The sequence below is a fragment of the Tarenaya hassleriana genome, unplaced genomic scaffold (assembly GCF_000463585.1).
Source record: "Tarenaya hassleriana unplaced genomic scaffold, ASM46358v1 Cleome19, whole genome shotgun sequence".
Classification (NCBI taxonomy): Eukaryota; Viridiplantae; Streptophyta; class Magnoliopsida; order Brassicales; family Cleomaceae; genus Tarenaya; species Tarenaya hassleriana.
In genome coordinates this window covers 225,357-239,654 of record NW_010965304.1, presented here as the reverse complement: position 1 = coordinate 239,654, position 14,298 = coordinate 225,357, and the positions used below count along the sequence as shown (strand labels likewise).

Here is a 14,298-nt window from a genome sequence, read left to right as displayed (position 1 = left end):
GCAGGAATGGTACAAACCCGATGTGTTTATGTACAAGGATCTCATTGTGGCCCTAGCCAGGAGCAAGAAAATGGACAAGGCGATGAAGTTGTGGGAGAAAATGAAGAACGAAAATCTCTTTCCGGATTCTCAGACTTACACTGAAGTCATAAGGGGATTCCTGAGAGACGGGTCACCTTCCGATGCCATGAATGTGTATGAAGACATGTTGAAATCTCCGGATCCACCTGAGGAGCTGCCATTTAGGGTTTTATTGAAGGGACTTCTGCCTCACCCGCTTCTGAGGAACAAAGTCAAGAAGGATTTCGAGGAGCTCTTTCCCGAAAAACACGCATATGATCCTCCTGAAGAGATTTTCGGCAGATGCTGAGGTTACCACAACTTTTCTTGTATCATCATGCATCTTTCAATTATTATCAGAATCGATTCTTTCCGGTAGTAGTGGGGTTTCTGGTCCTAGAGAATCGTCTAAATTGGAGATTTCCGGGCTATTGTTTCGCCCATAATATTCACATGGAGATCGATGCTTGCCCGTTGAGAATGCAAATATTCGTAGTCCGGTTCACATGCATAGGTTATACGCCGATTCTCGAATATGTGTATTGTTCATTCGGTCAGCGGTTTTTCGTTATGCAGACCGGACTCAAGACTGGCTGAGCCCGAGGAAGCGAGTTTCTTGATGAGGGCATTCGAGTGGATTGGACGGCCTTCAAGACGAAAACATCAGAGGCAGGAAGATCGAGGGAGAACAAAGCAATGGTAATTGACTTATGGCTTCTTCCACTCATCCTGATGCCTTACCCACTCTTTTTCTTTTTTTTTTTGAAAAAACATATTCGGGGGAGAATTTCAAACATATAGAATGTTCGGTAGCGTTGAACCCTAAAAGAAGAAGTTGGAATCTCCACAGTTTTCCGACCCCTCAGTTTCACAAAGGGCTCTTCATAAAAATCCGGATACATAACTCAACGATTTAGATATCTGATTTTCTGGTTTATTTGGTATTATATTGTTTTAAACGATTTATATTTTAAATTGTGAATTGATATAAAGTTGGTTTTTACGTGTGTGGAATATAATGCGGTCCATATATATATATAGGATATCATGGCGGACCTATTGTTAATAAAGTAAAAGATATGTACACAACTTGGGCATATCTGCTTCGACGGACAAGAATAATAATCTTTTTATTCGATCAAAGAAAGATATTTATTATTTGCCCTTCTTTGTTATGAATAATGATATGATGGAACTCTTCACGGGCAAATCTTGAATCTCCGCACCATATCTAAGGTTATCTTTCCTGTAATCAAATTGCTTGCCAAAAAGAATGCGACCGAATTCTGAGGAAGATCATAAAACTTGGTCAAAAAGCATGTGACAAAATTCATATTCTCACCAATATATGTATATACATATTAAAATTGACAAACCCAAATCTTTTAACGAATCTATTAAAATGTTATTTTCTAGATTAATTTTTATTTTTATTTTTATTATTCTAAGATTATTTTCCTACTAAAAGTCCAATTCAATTAATATATATTAAACTTCTAAATTAGTTTGGGCGGGGGATACAAATCAACGTTATAAATATTATTTATATGACAAAACAAAAATAACTTTTTTGGTGGGGGTATATTTACTTTATAAAAGAAAAGTGATCAGATTAACATTCCAGAAAAGGAAAGTAGGAGAGAGAAACATCCCAAGGGAATGAATGAACATGCGAAGCTCTCTGTCTTTGGCCCTATGAGATCAAGAAAGGTCGGCCGATTGACACGTGGAAATTACCCATTGGTCCGACATGGAGTCCGGCGCCGGACTTATCCGTTAGGTTTGAGAGAGAGAGAGAGAGGTGAGGTCATGTCAGAGAGAGGAGAAGATATTAAGAACAGTGACCACTGAAGTTTCCATGAATGTCACTGTGTAAGAGCGAGAGAATAGCCATCGATTCCTTTGGAATCTCTACCAATAAAAAGCATAGCAAGAGAGAGAAATGTTACAATATTAATCTGATGAGCATCAAGAAGATAGACCCACATGGATGATGATGATGATGATGGATGGATCTTATTATCGCCATCGCTCATCCCCTGTAGCATTATGTATATATACCCGCTGATTTCTTCGTGACTAAACACACCTCATCCAACTACCTATCTTCTTCTTCCTCATACTATCCTTGTCTGATCTTTTTTTGCATCATTTACACCGAAAAATCTCTCTCTGTTTCTTCACCACACAAAAAAAAATGGAAGGCAAAGGACGTGTCGGGTCTTCTTCGTTCACTGCCGAACTCTTCGGCACCAAAGAGCCTCAGCCTCCGTCTTCTTCTGGAATCTTCGCTTCCATTTTCCCTCCTCCCTCCAAGGTTTCATTCTTTTGCCCGTTTCTTCTTCTTGACGTTTGTTGGTCCGATCAAGTCTTGAACTCATTCTTCTTCATCTCTGCTTTTTTCAGACCGGAGCAAGAAACAGTCCAAGCTCCAACCATGGCTTTTCAGGTCTGTGAACCCTCTTATATCTCGTGTCACTTAACACAGCTTGCTGCTCTTGCATCAACAACTGCCCAAGCTTCTTCCTTTCGGTTTGATTTTCACCGGTTTCTGGAGAATTTACTCTACCCTTGATCTTGAGTCAAGAACTGTTCTCAAATACTTAAGGATCAACTGCTCATTCACCAGCGTTTATCATTGCAGATTTCGAAAACTTAAACGCCAAAAAGTCGCTTCCTTTAAGATTCATTTCAGTAAACGCCCCCATTTTTCATCTTCCTTAACGTTCTGTGATAAGAAATCTCTGGTGGGTTTTTACGTTTCTTCAGGCCGGCGTACGGAATCGGTAAACATGGAGAGGAGGGAGAACAACCCACTGTTTCAGGAAGATAGAGTTCAACCATGTCATCTAAGCTCATCACTTTACTACGGTGGCCAAGACGTTTATTCCCATTCCACGAGTAACCAAACATACCATCCGGTCAGTATCTGTGAATTGATCCTCTCATGTTGTTCCAAGAAAGACGACAACTTTACGCCGGAATATGTAATAAAGATACGAATGAAACGAATTTTCAGATGAAGAAGGATCATAAAGGAGATGGGAATTCACAGGACGCATCCAGGGGCAACTGGTGGCAAGGTATCTGTCTGCTATATATGTAGACATAGAAGAAGCATGTCGTTTTTGTAGCCTTTGTTAATCTCTCCTCTCCTCTGGTTTATGATTCCGCAATTTGCAGGTTCCCTTTATTACTAGAGCCTCATATATCCAGGAGGACATCTCGATCTCGGCCTCGGCCTCGTCTAATTGTCTTGTAGTCTGATCAAAAGCTTGTTACATTTTCTAGCAGTACTGATGTAAAGTTGGATTTCACAAGTGATCTTGACTTTCCTTTTGTGTTAAAAGAATGGAATATGAAATGGATAATGTAAAAATATGATCTATTTGTTGTTTATTTCTCGAAAGCAGAATCCGAAGACAACAAAACCGAATTCTACAATTACAGCCAGAAGAAAGAAACATCGAACCCTATACACAAGAACCAGACCAGTTTTAGCTCCAATGGACATTTTCTGTCTTAAGCCGAGGCTTGAATGGTACAATATCTCTTATCAGACATGCAAAGAAACAATCTTTCATACGCATCTGTCATCTTTCTCGCCGTGAATAGCTTCAATGCACGTTCACGTGCCGCCATCCCTTTCCTGTCCATAACCTCCCTACCATCGCTCCAAACCCGAGAAATCGCCTCCGCCAGAGATTCGACGTTCGGCGAAAACGTGTAGCCAAACTCCGGTCCGACAACCACTGACCCTGTAATGCTCGCCAGTCTCGTCGCTAGGACCGGTTTTCCTGAAATCATGGCTTCTAACAGAGTGTGGTCGAGCCCTTGAGCTCTTAATGTCGGATTCACGAACACGTCGATCGCGTTGTAGAACGCTGCGAGCCGTTCTTGATCCAGTGGGCCAAGAACGATCACGTTCGGCCCAAGATCTCTGTATCTGTTTCCCCACGGACCGTCTCCGGCCACCAAAACGACGACGTTTTCACGAACTGAGTCGTTCTCTTCGAACACTCGTTTCAGCGCGGCGAACATAAGTGGGTGTCCTTTGTCTCTCACCAACCTTCCGGCCATTCCAAGGACTAAGACCGAACCCGAGTCGCGAATATCGTACCGTTGTCGGAAAATCTTGCGTTTGGATACGTCGGGCCGGAAAACGCCGTCGTCGACGCCGTTTAGGATGACGTGGACGCGTTCTTCGGGGATCATGTAGATCCTCTTGAGGACGTCACCGCAGTGATCGCTCGTGGCCACGTGGTGGGCGTAGCGTTGGAAGAACTTGACCTCGTCCACGACTCGCTTGGCTCGCTCCGTCAGAGCCGCAGACGGCGGCGGACGAGGCTCGTCGCCGGCGGCGGCAGAGTCGCGGAGGAGCTCCTGGATGATGTCGGAGTGGAAGGTCTCGTAGGCGATCCCGTGCCAAGACGCGGCCACGTTCCGGAGGTTCTTGGCCCTCGTGTGGAGAAGCCCCACGCTCTCTGTGTGGACCACGTCAAATGGTTTCCCGGTCGCGTTCTGCGTCTGCGGTTTTGAAGGAATCGCGTCATAGGAAAATTAAATTATTTGACCTTAAAAACATTTCTTATAATATTTCTGGATCTTGACTGAAATTGGACGTACTGAAATAGTTGTCCACAGTTGACTTCTCTGTGCAAAAATTGTTTGTAAATTACTCTAAGGCCCCCGTTATTTCAATATTATTTCCGATTTATATGCTCTACACAAACAAAATCAATTGGTACAGTTCCCGTAGTATAATCGCAAACGCTGGTGAGCTGCGTCCGATCAAACAGTAACGAGATAACCGCAAACGCTGAGCGCTAAAACAGAACTCGAGGTACCTGAAGCTGTTCCCAGACAGAAGTTTGGTCGAGATATCCAGCGGAGGTGGGCTTGGAGAGGTGAAAACGAAGAGTCTTCAGATGATGAAAGCTCGAAAACGCGGATTCCTCAGTCGCAGACGCAGGAGCAGCGGTGAAAACGTGCACCTCGTGGCCGCGTTTGGCAAGAGCCAGGTGGAGCGTGAGGGCGTGCCTCTCGAGCCCACCGGCACGCGATCTCTGAGGCCATTTCTTCACGACGACGGCGATCTTCAGAACCTTGCCCGGAGGATTCGCCGGAGAAAACGAGAGGTGGTTCCATGCGGAAGAGAAGTGAAGGAGATCGATGGTGCTGTGGCGGAACGTGTCGGCGATCTGATGACAGTCGTAAGGACAGGAACAGAAGAGGGTGTTGTGTCTGTAGAGGAAGGAGACGAAGGAGAGGAGAGAGACGAGGAGAGTAAGGTGGCAGAGAGATCTGAAACTGAGCATGGAGAAGAAGCTGGAATTTTTGTCTCTGGCCATGGAAGTGATGAATCTGAATCTGTGAATCTGAAAATTCGAGCAAGAGTTCATGGAATCGTGTTCTTTAAGGTATTTGCACGTTCTCGAGGATTAAACAAAACATGGGTTTCAGCACAAACAGTTGTTATTAAAAAAATATATTTTTACATATTTTAGACTGAAATTGTTATAAAAATCTCTAACCTGATCACAAAAATATATTTTAATTTGCGAGGACATAGAACAGATTAAATCCAATATATATTGGTATCTTCCAATTGATTTATAATTATTCATTTTCTTCTCAACTATTACATATGTATGTACATGCTATGCATGCATGCATGTATGTATGTATCGTCACAGATTTTTCTTCTAGATGGAAGGACAACAGCGGCCGAACAGCTAGGGAGTAGAGGACCAAATCGAATTAGTAGATGATTTACTCACACGCTACAAAAAAGAAAGGAGATTAATGGGGCTATTAGTGGGTTTGGGGCTACACATCCATTTATTCACTTTTAGTTTTACCTAATTAAACGACCGTCGTTGGTGAGTTATGCGTAAATATATCCTATCCATATATATATATTTCTTCAGCAAATTCTACAAACATTAAACGCAAACATGTCACTTTATTTTCGATTTCGCCTTGGTTTGTCTTATACCGAATCAAACCGGAAACCTCTAAAAGAATCAGAATATCTCAAACATGTACTTGTGTTGCTTGGCATATTATATATATCTTGCAAACATCATTAGTCCGCGCAAATCACAGACTAATTGAGGTCATGTAGCCGATTTCAGACCAATGGTTTCCCAGCAATCACATTAGTTATATAATGGGAAGATTTTGGACAAAAAGCTTTCGTGTTTTCAGCTAATGATACCATAAATCGAGGAGGCCCCATCTTACGCCTCCAATATTTCCCTATTCACATATTTTCATATTTGCTTATCTGTCAAATGAGATCAACTTACTGTGTCAATCTCAATATATATATATATATATGTATACGTATTATTAAAAGGGAACAGATGGACAAAGGAGGGAGATTTCATGGTTTGTGCAAAAATATTAAATTAGAGTGAAAAATAATTCACAGAGTGAATTCGAGGGGAGGATTCAGGCATGGAGCCAATGTCTATAAATAATTATTGCAACAGATTTGTGTGTTTTTATGTCGTAAGATCAAAGAGTCGGTGCCCGACAGTTCAACGGATACAACAAAACACATGTAAAAGAAAAGGACAAATAAGATTTTATCTGAATTTATTTTCCTCGATTTACTTGTTCATCAACCATTTTCAATGTATATATGTATACATAAAGTAAAAATACACATAATTTTTTATTTGGAGTTGGTGGTGCGGTGTTATATTTGACAGAAATTTAAAGTTGACAAATAGATTTGATTTTTTGTAATGAAATCTTTGGAGATATGTCACCTAAAGATTGGTGGGAAATAGAGTTATGACTTTCAAATGAAACTTTATGTACATATTTTTTTTCATAACCCTATATCCTACCAATTCTATTTTTTTTTTGGCACGCCTATATCATAGTCTTTTTGAATGAAATTTGAAAATAAATCTATAGCTTTTTTTTTTAATTATATTATCTCTATAATTTGATTTATAAACAGATTTTGTGTCCTTTCTGCGGGGGATAAAAGTGGGAGGAAATGAAAGGAAATCTAGTTATAGATATGAGTTGACTGCAGAGTAAGTAAATTGCAGAAGGAAATACAACTGTTTTGTCAAATTATAAAAAGAGAGACCCATCTTCCCAAATCTTGCAACAATTGGCAGGTGATTTCCTTTGTATTACACTCTCTTAGTTGTCCACTTGTACGGATCCTCCCTCCTCCTATTTCTACCCTCTCTCCTACCTCTATCTCCAATCTCCCCCTTGTCCTCTGTTTCAACTCTCTCTCTCTCTCTCTCTCTCTCTCTCTCTCTCTCTCTCTCTCTCTCCCCCCTATCTAACGCTCTGCCCTTGTCCTTTGTTTCAACTCTAGCTCATCTTTCTCTCTCTCTCTCGTTGTCTCTGTTTCTCTGTGTTTACATCTCCCTTTCTGTCAGACTCTCTCTCTCTCTCTCTCTCGAAGCTTTGCTCTGTCACTCCGTGTGTGTCTTGTTTCAAAGTCTGGCTTGCTCTGTTTCTTTGTTTCTCTCTCCTCTCTCTCCCTCTACATCGATACCCTGATTCCATACCATAAAAAGATTGTGCCGACAGAGACTGAACAATAAAGATTCAAGCCCACCGAGAAGCCCGAGATTCCTCTCTTGTCTTGCACCGACAAATGGAGGCCATTGAACTGCACGACACAGATTCCCTCCCTCTCTCCTTTGGTTCCTCCGCCATCGGCCATGTCGATCTCGGATCCGAACCCGGCTCCCCATCCGGATTCTACCCGACGAAGCAGAACCCAGTTGCCCAACAGACCGAGGGAGACGACGACGAGTACATCGCCGAGTTGACTCGCCGGATGGCCAACGACATGCTTCAAGACGACGACAAGCACGAAAAGGTTTCAACTTTGGATTCGCACCGAGCGAAACTCCACAAATTCCGATTCTTTTGAACATGGGTTCGATTTCGGCCCACGGAATTTTTTTTCTTCTAATTTTCTTTTGAAACGGTTTGGACAGTCGTGGGGAGGCTCTGGTTCGCCGCAATCGACGCTATGGTCGCCGTTTGGGTATGGTTCCGTCAGTCCAATCGGTCCGTCGCGGGAGCCATCGCCGCCACTGACGCTGGCGACGGAGAAGTTCGAGAAGATGAAGACAAATGCCGAGATGAATCCACTTCTGATCCCTTTCCCATCAAAAGAAGCCCTCATCGATATCCAAATCAGATCGGCTCAAGCGAACGTGAGAGAACTCGTACATACTCTCTCGATCTCGACGGGCAACGCTTTCTCAATTTCCTTGTTTCATGATTGTGCAGTTCCGCAAGACGAAAGAGGAGAGAGAGCAGAAGGAGAAGCGAGAACAAAAGAACCGAAACGACGGCGTTTACGGTAACAGAGCAAGGGCAACGCCGAAACATTACAGGGGCAAGAGCAGCGGGCACGGCGGGAACTACCACCGGAACGGGTCCGGTGTGAAGGCGGTCTTCCCCGACGGGTCTGGCCCGCGACCCGGATCGTGCGGAACCGGCGTGTTCTTGCCACGTGGCACCGGCACGGGCACCAGTACTGGCACTGTTCTGGAGTCTCGCAAGAAGACAGGTCAGCGCCTCCACGACCATCTCTCATCATATATCCCAATTTTTTTATGAAATTTTTGATTTGGTTATTATTATATTATAATAGTCGTTCTCGTCTCGTCTTGCGAATGCTTTCTATTTTCGTGTTCCTCTCATTTATTATACATGAATTTAATTTTCTTAGCGAAAATATATACATTAAAAAATCCATTATGACGTGATATTTGTAGTTAGTTGAATACTTGGAGATTCCGACATGTACTTTTTCTGAATGTGTGAATGAATCTCGTATTCTAGAGAGTTCTTGAGTTTGAAATAAATATACACGATAGATTGAATCTGATTTGTAACCAATCCATCAAGATATTTCGGTCGAATTTTTGTTTTTTTTTAAGGAATTATTGGGTTTAGAGATTATTCTACGTGGGATGTGAGATGTGTACGAATAGATATCAGTTGCTTGTTTGGAAGAGGGGATATGGTTTGGGGGTATCTATCAACTGAACTCAATTATTTGAGGCAGAGACAGGAATCTTTCTAACATTGTTTGACCCAGCCGATTCTTAATAGTTTTAATTAGGTTCCGAATTCAACATGAAAGATTCCTTTCCATCAACCAACTAATCTTATATTGTTTTTTTTTATATATTTATTATTCTCAATATATATGTCGTGTGTTTGACAAATACCATGGATGCTTAGAATCTTTCTCAATCCTCTTGGCCCCCCCTATTTCCTTTTTCCCTTTGGAAAGAAGAAACTGATTAATTAGGTGAGAAAAAAAATACAAATTAGATATATATATATATATATACACACACGTATATGACCCACCTGATCATCATTCCCCATCAATGAATTGCAGTTTAAGATAACGTCGATGTTCTGTCGTCATTTATGCATCACTCGTACTCCTGTCTAAGAGATAAAGCAGCATATGTGCATCTTCTATCTTTGTTTTTGTGGCTTATATATATAATATGATCTTATTCACGGGGATATCTTTTTTGTTTTACAATTTATAAATCTTTAGATAGTAGAGGGCTACACATCTTTCTCATCTGGATGTATATATAATATATATATATATATATACACATACAATAAAAGCCGAGTAGTACCATACCATGGGCCAAAAAGGATCACATGTAGCTAGTGATGTTTGTGTTTATTGTCGGGTAGGGCTGACGTCATAAATCCGCCGACAACCCTTGGTGCTCCGAGGAGGTGTTAATTTGCTCATGAGAAATATATATATATATATATATATATATTCCACGTTACTCTTTTATATATATATATATATATATATATATATATAATTTTTCAACCAAATACAAGCCATCCTTTGGGTTCGATTGTTATATATATATATATATATATGATTTGATGGAATGGGACTTAATTCTTGTATTGATTAATGAGGATGTAATGAAAGAGGGTGTGGGAATTTCAGGATGCCCGACAGTGATAATACCCGCGAGAGTGGTTGAAGCCGTGAAGTCTCACTTTGACAAATTGGCTCTGCCCTCCGATTTCCCTCCACATCATGGTATATATACTCCTCACCTATCTCCTCATTTACTTTCATCTTTACTTGATATATTATCATAATAATAATAATAATAATAATATTATTATTATTATTATAATAGTACACCACTATACATATCAAGTATATATACCTATATATATGGCTCGATTATCATTTAAATTCGGATCCACCCCATTTTATTCCTACACTTGCTTTCCGGTCAATTATGTTGTTTTATTAGTCGGATATTTTTCCTAATATCTCATTAATTTGGGGAATTTGATTTTTGGATAGGTAATCAAACAGATGCTTTCTTGATGGCTATGGACAACAACAACAAAAACGTATTGCCCCGGCCGAAAAAGTCGTACGCGGAGGTGGTGTCCGCCCGTAGCCGCCGTGGAACACCGTTGGATCTGCCACCGGAATGGACCTATTGATCCATTTATTAGACAAAAACAGCTAGCGGCACATGCTCTAGGTTCAACAGGTATGGTCGGACAACTTCCATATAATTATTATGGGGACCAAAATTAGAATAATAAAAATAAAAATAAAAATAATAATAATAATAATTTTTCAGTTAAAGAAATAATAGATGGAAGGGCGGTGGAAGAAGAATAAATGGGGTTATGATATCTGTAATTTTACTATGACTTGTTCATTTTTGCTGCCTCAAGCAAAATCAATAATATTCTTGGTCATGAACAATAAATGCATATGTCTATGTTATTGCAAGGTGTTGTGGCTTGTTTTGGAATTTTTTATGTCAATTAATTCATATATTATTATTGACGTAATAAAGTTCAATTGATTTGATCATAGTTATACGAATATTCTTTGTTACATCTATAAAAGAAAATATCGCGAATAGGATTTTCCCGTAAAATAGAAAAATTATTTTTCCTTTTCCGAGTTATGGAAAACATATTAAATATTAGTTTATTTCTTCATCATTAATCCACTTCTATCCAATTATAAATTGACAAATTGCATATTGTTACAAAAAACATATAAAAAATAGAGGTTCAAACCGTTATCCTCTTATTCATAGTTTTAAATATTTAAAAATACATATAATCGAATCATTGATCCAAAATTATAGTGTAGGTATATAGAATTATGTGAATATTATCGTATACATTCAAAAACAATCTATGACTGAAATTTAATAAATATATTTAAAAATGAAACAAACGAATAAATATAATTCTTGAAATAACCGTAGATTTCGTCCGAACCAAATCCCTAATTATATACGTGACGATATGAGTAGATGAGAGTGGTCTCCTGTGTCCTGTCCACGTATATATTGCTCGCCCCGTCAAAATCTTTGCACTTTTCTTTATTTTCCTATTTTTTTTTTTAAAAAAAATGTGATTCCATGTGCTCTTGCATGTTACTCTTCACGTGATTTCTTTTTTTTTTAATTAAATGAAAAAATTTAATTAGAAAAAATGGAATGACAAAAACGAAACAAGTACAGTTTTTGAAAATAAACAAAAAACAATAGAAATATGGAAATATTATGAACCATATTTTCTTTCTATTTTTTTGTCGGAAAGGGTAAAAATATTATGTAACATGCATGCATTGTTGCATGAGAAATAAGACGAATACGAGCTTTCGAGCAATCCACGGAAAACACGTTTATTTTCTTCTTTTTGCCATCCAAACACACCCCCATGCATTTAAATTGTTTTATTGCTTTTTTCTTCTTCCCTTTTGTTTGGGATACAAAACACAGTTCTCTCTCTCTCTCTCTCTCTCTCGTTTTCTTCACGACGACGTATATGATGACGTGGTCCTTATTACACTCTCCCCCACTTCACAAAATCATTTAGCCCTCTCGAAATTTTCGGAAGTATGCGCAATCTAAATTTAAAAATAAATTAAAATTTCTTTTTAAAATTTTATAAATTTTAATTGTATTAAATATAATATAAATATTTATCTTTTAAAATAAGAGTAAATGAAAAAAAATCGATGCATCGATTGATGATTTAAATAACGTGATTATTCAATATTTATTCGAAATAAAAATATCAATTAGATTTTAGAGTAAAAGATGACATTTCTACAGAAAGTTAAGTTAAATATGTGTATACAAAGATAGATATGAATCTATGGTCATGGATATAAAAACGTTGGTCCAAGACGGCTAGCCCATTTCTAGTAATATTGAGCCCAAAGCAAACAAACCCATAACTATAAATTTTGGGCCCATTTCATAATATGTTTCATTCAGTTTGGGCCGTGGCCCGATTATTTCCTCTTTAAACATCTACAAAATTAATTACTCGGCACGTATTTTTCATGCAAACAAATACACACACTTTATACATATTTTACAGAAATTAACTGAATAATTTAAATAAAAAAGATATAATATTTATTTTTGTTAAAAAAAATGAGATAGAGAGAGAGAGAGAGAGAGAGAGAGAGAGAGTCATTGGCAAAGGATAAATCCTGATTCATCGCAACTTCTCCCTCCAACCATCACCTCTTCATATAAAGTGAATGATTCGTCTTCTAATTTTGATTATTTCGTTTATTATTATTTGGCTTATTAAAGTTTTCTCTCAATTTCGATGAAATATATTCGATTCAAAACATAGGAATGTATAGACTCTACGTATTTATAACAATTGCTAAAAACCCTGATTCGAAAATTTATTATATCCATCTTCAATAACACAGAATCGCATCATCAACAACGCGACTGAACATACGTAACGTTGGTAGAACCAGTGTCCCTAAAAGCCCTACTCCCGAAAAACAGGAACCCTAACCCGAAACCGGCCATGGCGGCCAAGAAAACGCCTCCATTGAAGGACATCACCGCCAACATTACGAGGTACGACAGGCCCGTACGGACGGTGTAGACGGCGGTCTGAGCCAACCCTCCGGCGAGGCTGGAGGCGCCGGGGCGGAGAAGACGGCACCGGCAGAGCCACTCGGATGCGGCGGCGACGAGGAAGACGGAGACGAGGCGGAGCCAGTACATGCCGAGGTTGTCGTGTCCGGGCCAACCGTCGAACAGAACCTCCGTGTTCTTTCCCCAGAAGAACGTCATGTGCATCATCATGTGCCGCCGCCGCCGTGGGAACATCGCCGCCGGAGACGGAGATTGCGCCGTTTGTCCCATGCCGTTCATGGTTATATTTGATCGATGGGATTTAGCTTGAGTTGGGATGATATATATATATGTTGTCATGTGTGTGCGAGTGACATGTGTTTCTACGAAAGGTTTTTTAGGGTTTCGTTTGGTGTGCAGTACCATTTCAACTGTATATGCGACAAATATGTTAAGATTTTTTTGTACTACTATTATACTACATTTTGAATTTAATTTTTAGGAAAATGAATTAATTGAAGAAGATATTAAAGCTATGAATGGATTTTTTTTAGAGTTTTTGGATTTCAAAAACCAAAAAAATAATCAATCAAGTTTTTATAAATTTGATTTTCCTAAAAACTTAGAAAATTATTTTGATGAAAAACAATTAAAAACTAAAAAACACCCTTTATTTACAAATCCAAAAAAAAAAAAGTAAACTCTTGTCATCCCTTTTAAAAATATTTGAAATAATTTTGTATTTTTTCTTTATTTTTCAAACTTTTTGGGACAAACACGAAAAAAATCTCAAACTTTACACCTTGCTAAAATTATATCTCACACTTTAAATTACTTAATTTAAAGTCACACAAAATCCGAACTCAATCTCAATACAACATTCTCAAACCTCGGTTTCCCAATTTCATTTTTGTAAAAACAAATAACTATATCTTATATAAAAAAAACACGGGTTTTGTTTCGATTTAAGTTTTCAAACCAACATGGATTATAACCCAAAAAAACTCATACCAATGCTGTTTTGTTAATGGAGAGCACACAAAAGGATGCTTTTGATATTTGAGAATCGGAATCTCAACGATATTCAATTTTTTCAACTTGAAATTGCAAAATAGGACAGCAGTAAATTGCGATTTTTTTTCTTTCTAAAATTGAAAAAATGTACTACACATACACATTTTGACAAGTCAGAATGGCTCTATTGTACGATCACAATCGAAATGAATTTCCAGCTATACTCACTCACGACAATAAATACCTAGGATTCGGAGCCCTTCTTACCTCTCAAAAAAAAAAAAAAAAA

General features: G+C 38.8%; 5 protein-coding genes across 5 annotated transcripts in view; 3 read left to right on the top strand and 2 right to left on the bottom strand.

Moving 5' to 3' along the window:
* Positions 1-1,063, top strand: part of LOC104810746 (pentatricopeptide repeat-containing protein At3g46870) — a 2,630-nt gene extending 1,567 nt beyond the window's left edge. The window contains exons 3-4 of the mRNA XM_019202285.1: positions 1-371; positions 637-1,063. The exon at positions 1-371 is cut by the window's left edge and continues 5 nt beyond it. Coding sequence (XP_019057830.1) covers positions 1-370 — 370 coding nt within the window. The 3' untranslated portion in view covers position 371; positions 637-1,063. The remainder of the gene's footprint in view (positions 372-636) is intronic.
* An 860-nt stretch (positions 1,064-1,923) lies between these two features.
* Positions 1,924-3,448, top strand: LOC104810744. The gene is made up of 5 exons (XM_010537135.2): positions 1,924-2,377; positions 2,467-2,509; positions 2,830-2,981; positions 3,080-3,143; positions 3,244-3,448. Exons 1-5 carry the CDS (start codon positions 2,258-2,260, stop codon positions 3,258-3,260), a joined length of 396 nt encoding a protein of 131 aa, XP_010535437.1. The 5' UTR covers positions 1,924-2,257; the 3' UTR covers positions 3,261-3,448.
* Positions 3,449-3,544: 96 nt separating this feature from the next.
* On the bottom strand, positions 3,545-5,519 carry LOC104810745 (D-inositol 3-phosphate glycosyltransferase). The gene is made up of 2 exons (XM_010537136.1): positions 4,908-5,519; positions 3,545-4,587 (listed from the first exon to the last, which is right to left on the bottom strand). Exons 1-2 carry the CDS (start codon positions 5,460-5,462, stop codon positions 3,583-3,585), a joined length of 1,560 nt encoding a protein of 519 aa, XP_010535438.1. The 5' UTR covers positions 5,463-5,519; the 3' UTR covers positions 3,545-3,582.
* A 1,652-nt stretch (positions 5,520-7,171) lies between these two features.
* Positions 7,172-10,898, top strand: LOC104810743. The gene is made up of 5 exons (XM_010537134.2): positions 7,172-7,924; positions 8,046-8,267; positions 8,344-8,626; positions 10,061-10,156; positions 10,433-10,898. Exons 1-5 carry the CDS (start codon positions 7,697-7,699, stop codon positions 10,576-10,578), a joined length of 975 nt encoding a protein of 324 aa, XP_010535436.1. The 5' UTR covers positions 7,172-7,696; the 3' UTR covers positions 10,579-10,898.
* A 1,872-nt stretch (positions 10,899-12,770) lies between these two features.
* On the bottom strand, positions 12,771-13,345 carry LOC104810742 (copper transporter 3-like). The gene has a single exon (XM_010537133.2). It carries the CDS (start codon positions 13,293-13,295, stop codon positions 12,849-12,851), a length of 447 nt encoding a protein of 148 aa, XP_010535435.1. The 5' UTR covers positions 13,296-13,345; the 3' UTR covers positions 12,771-12,848.
* Positions 13,346-14,298: the final 953 nt, after the last annotated feature.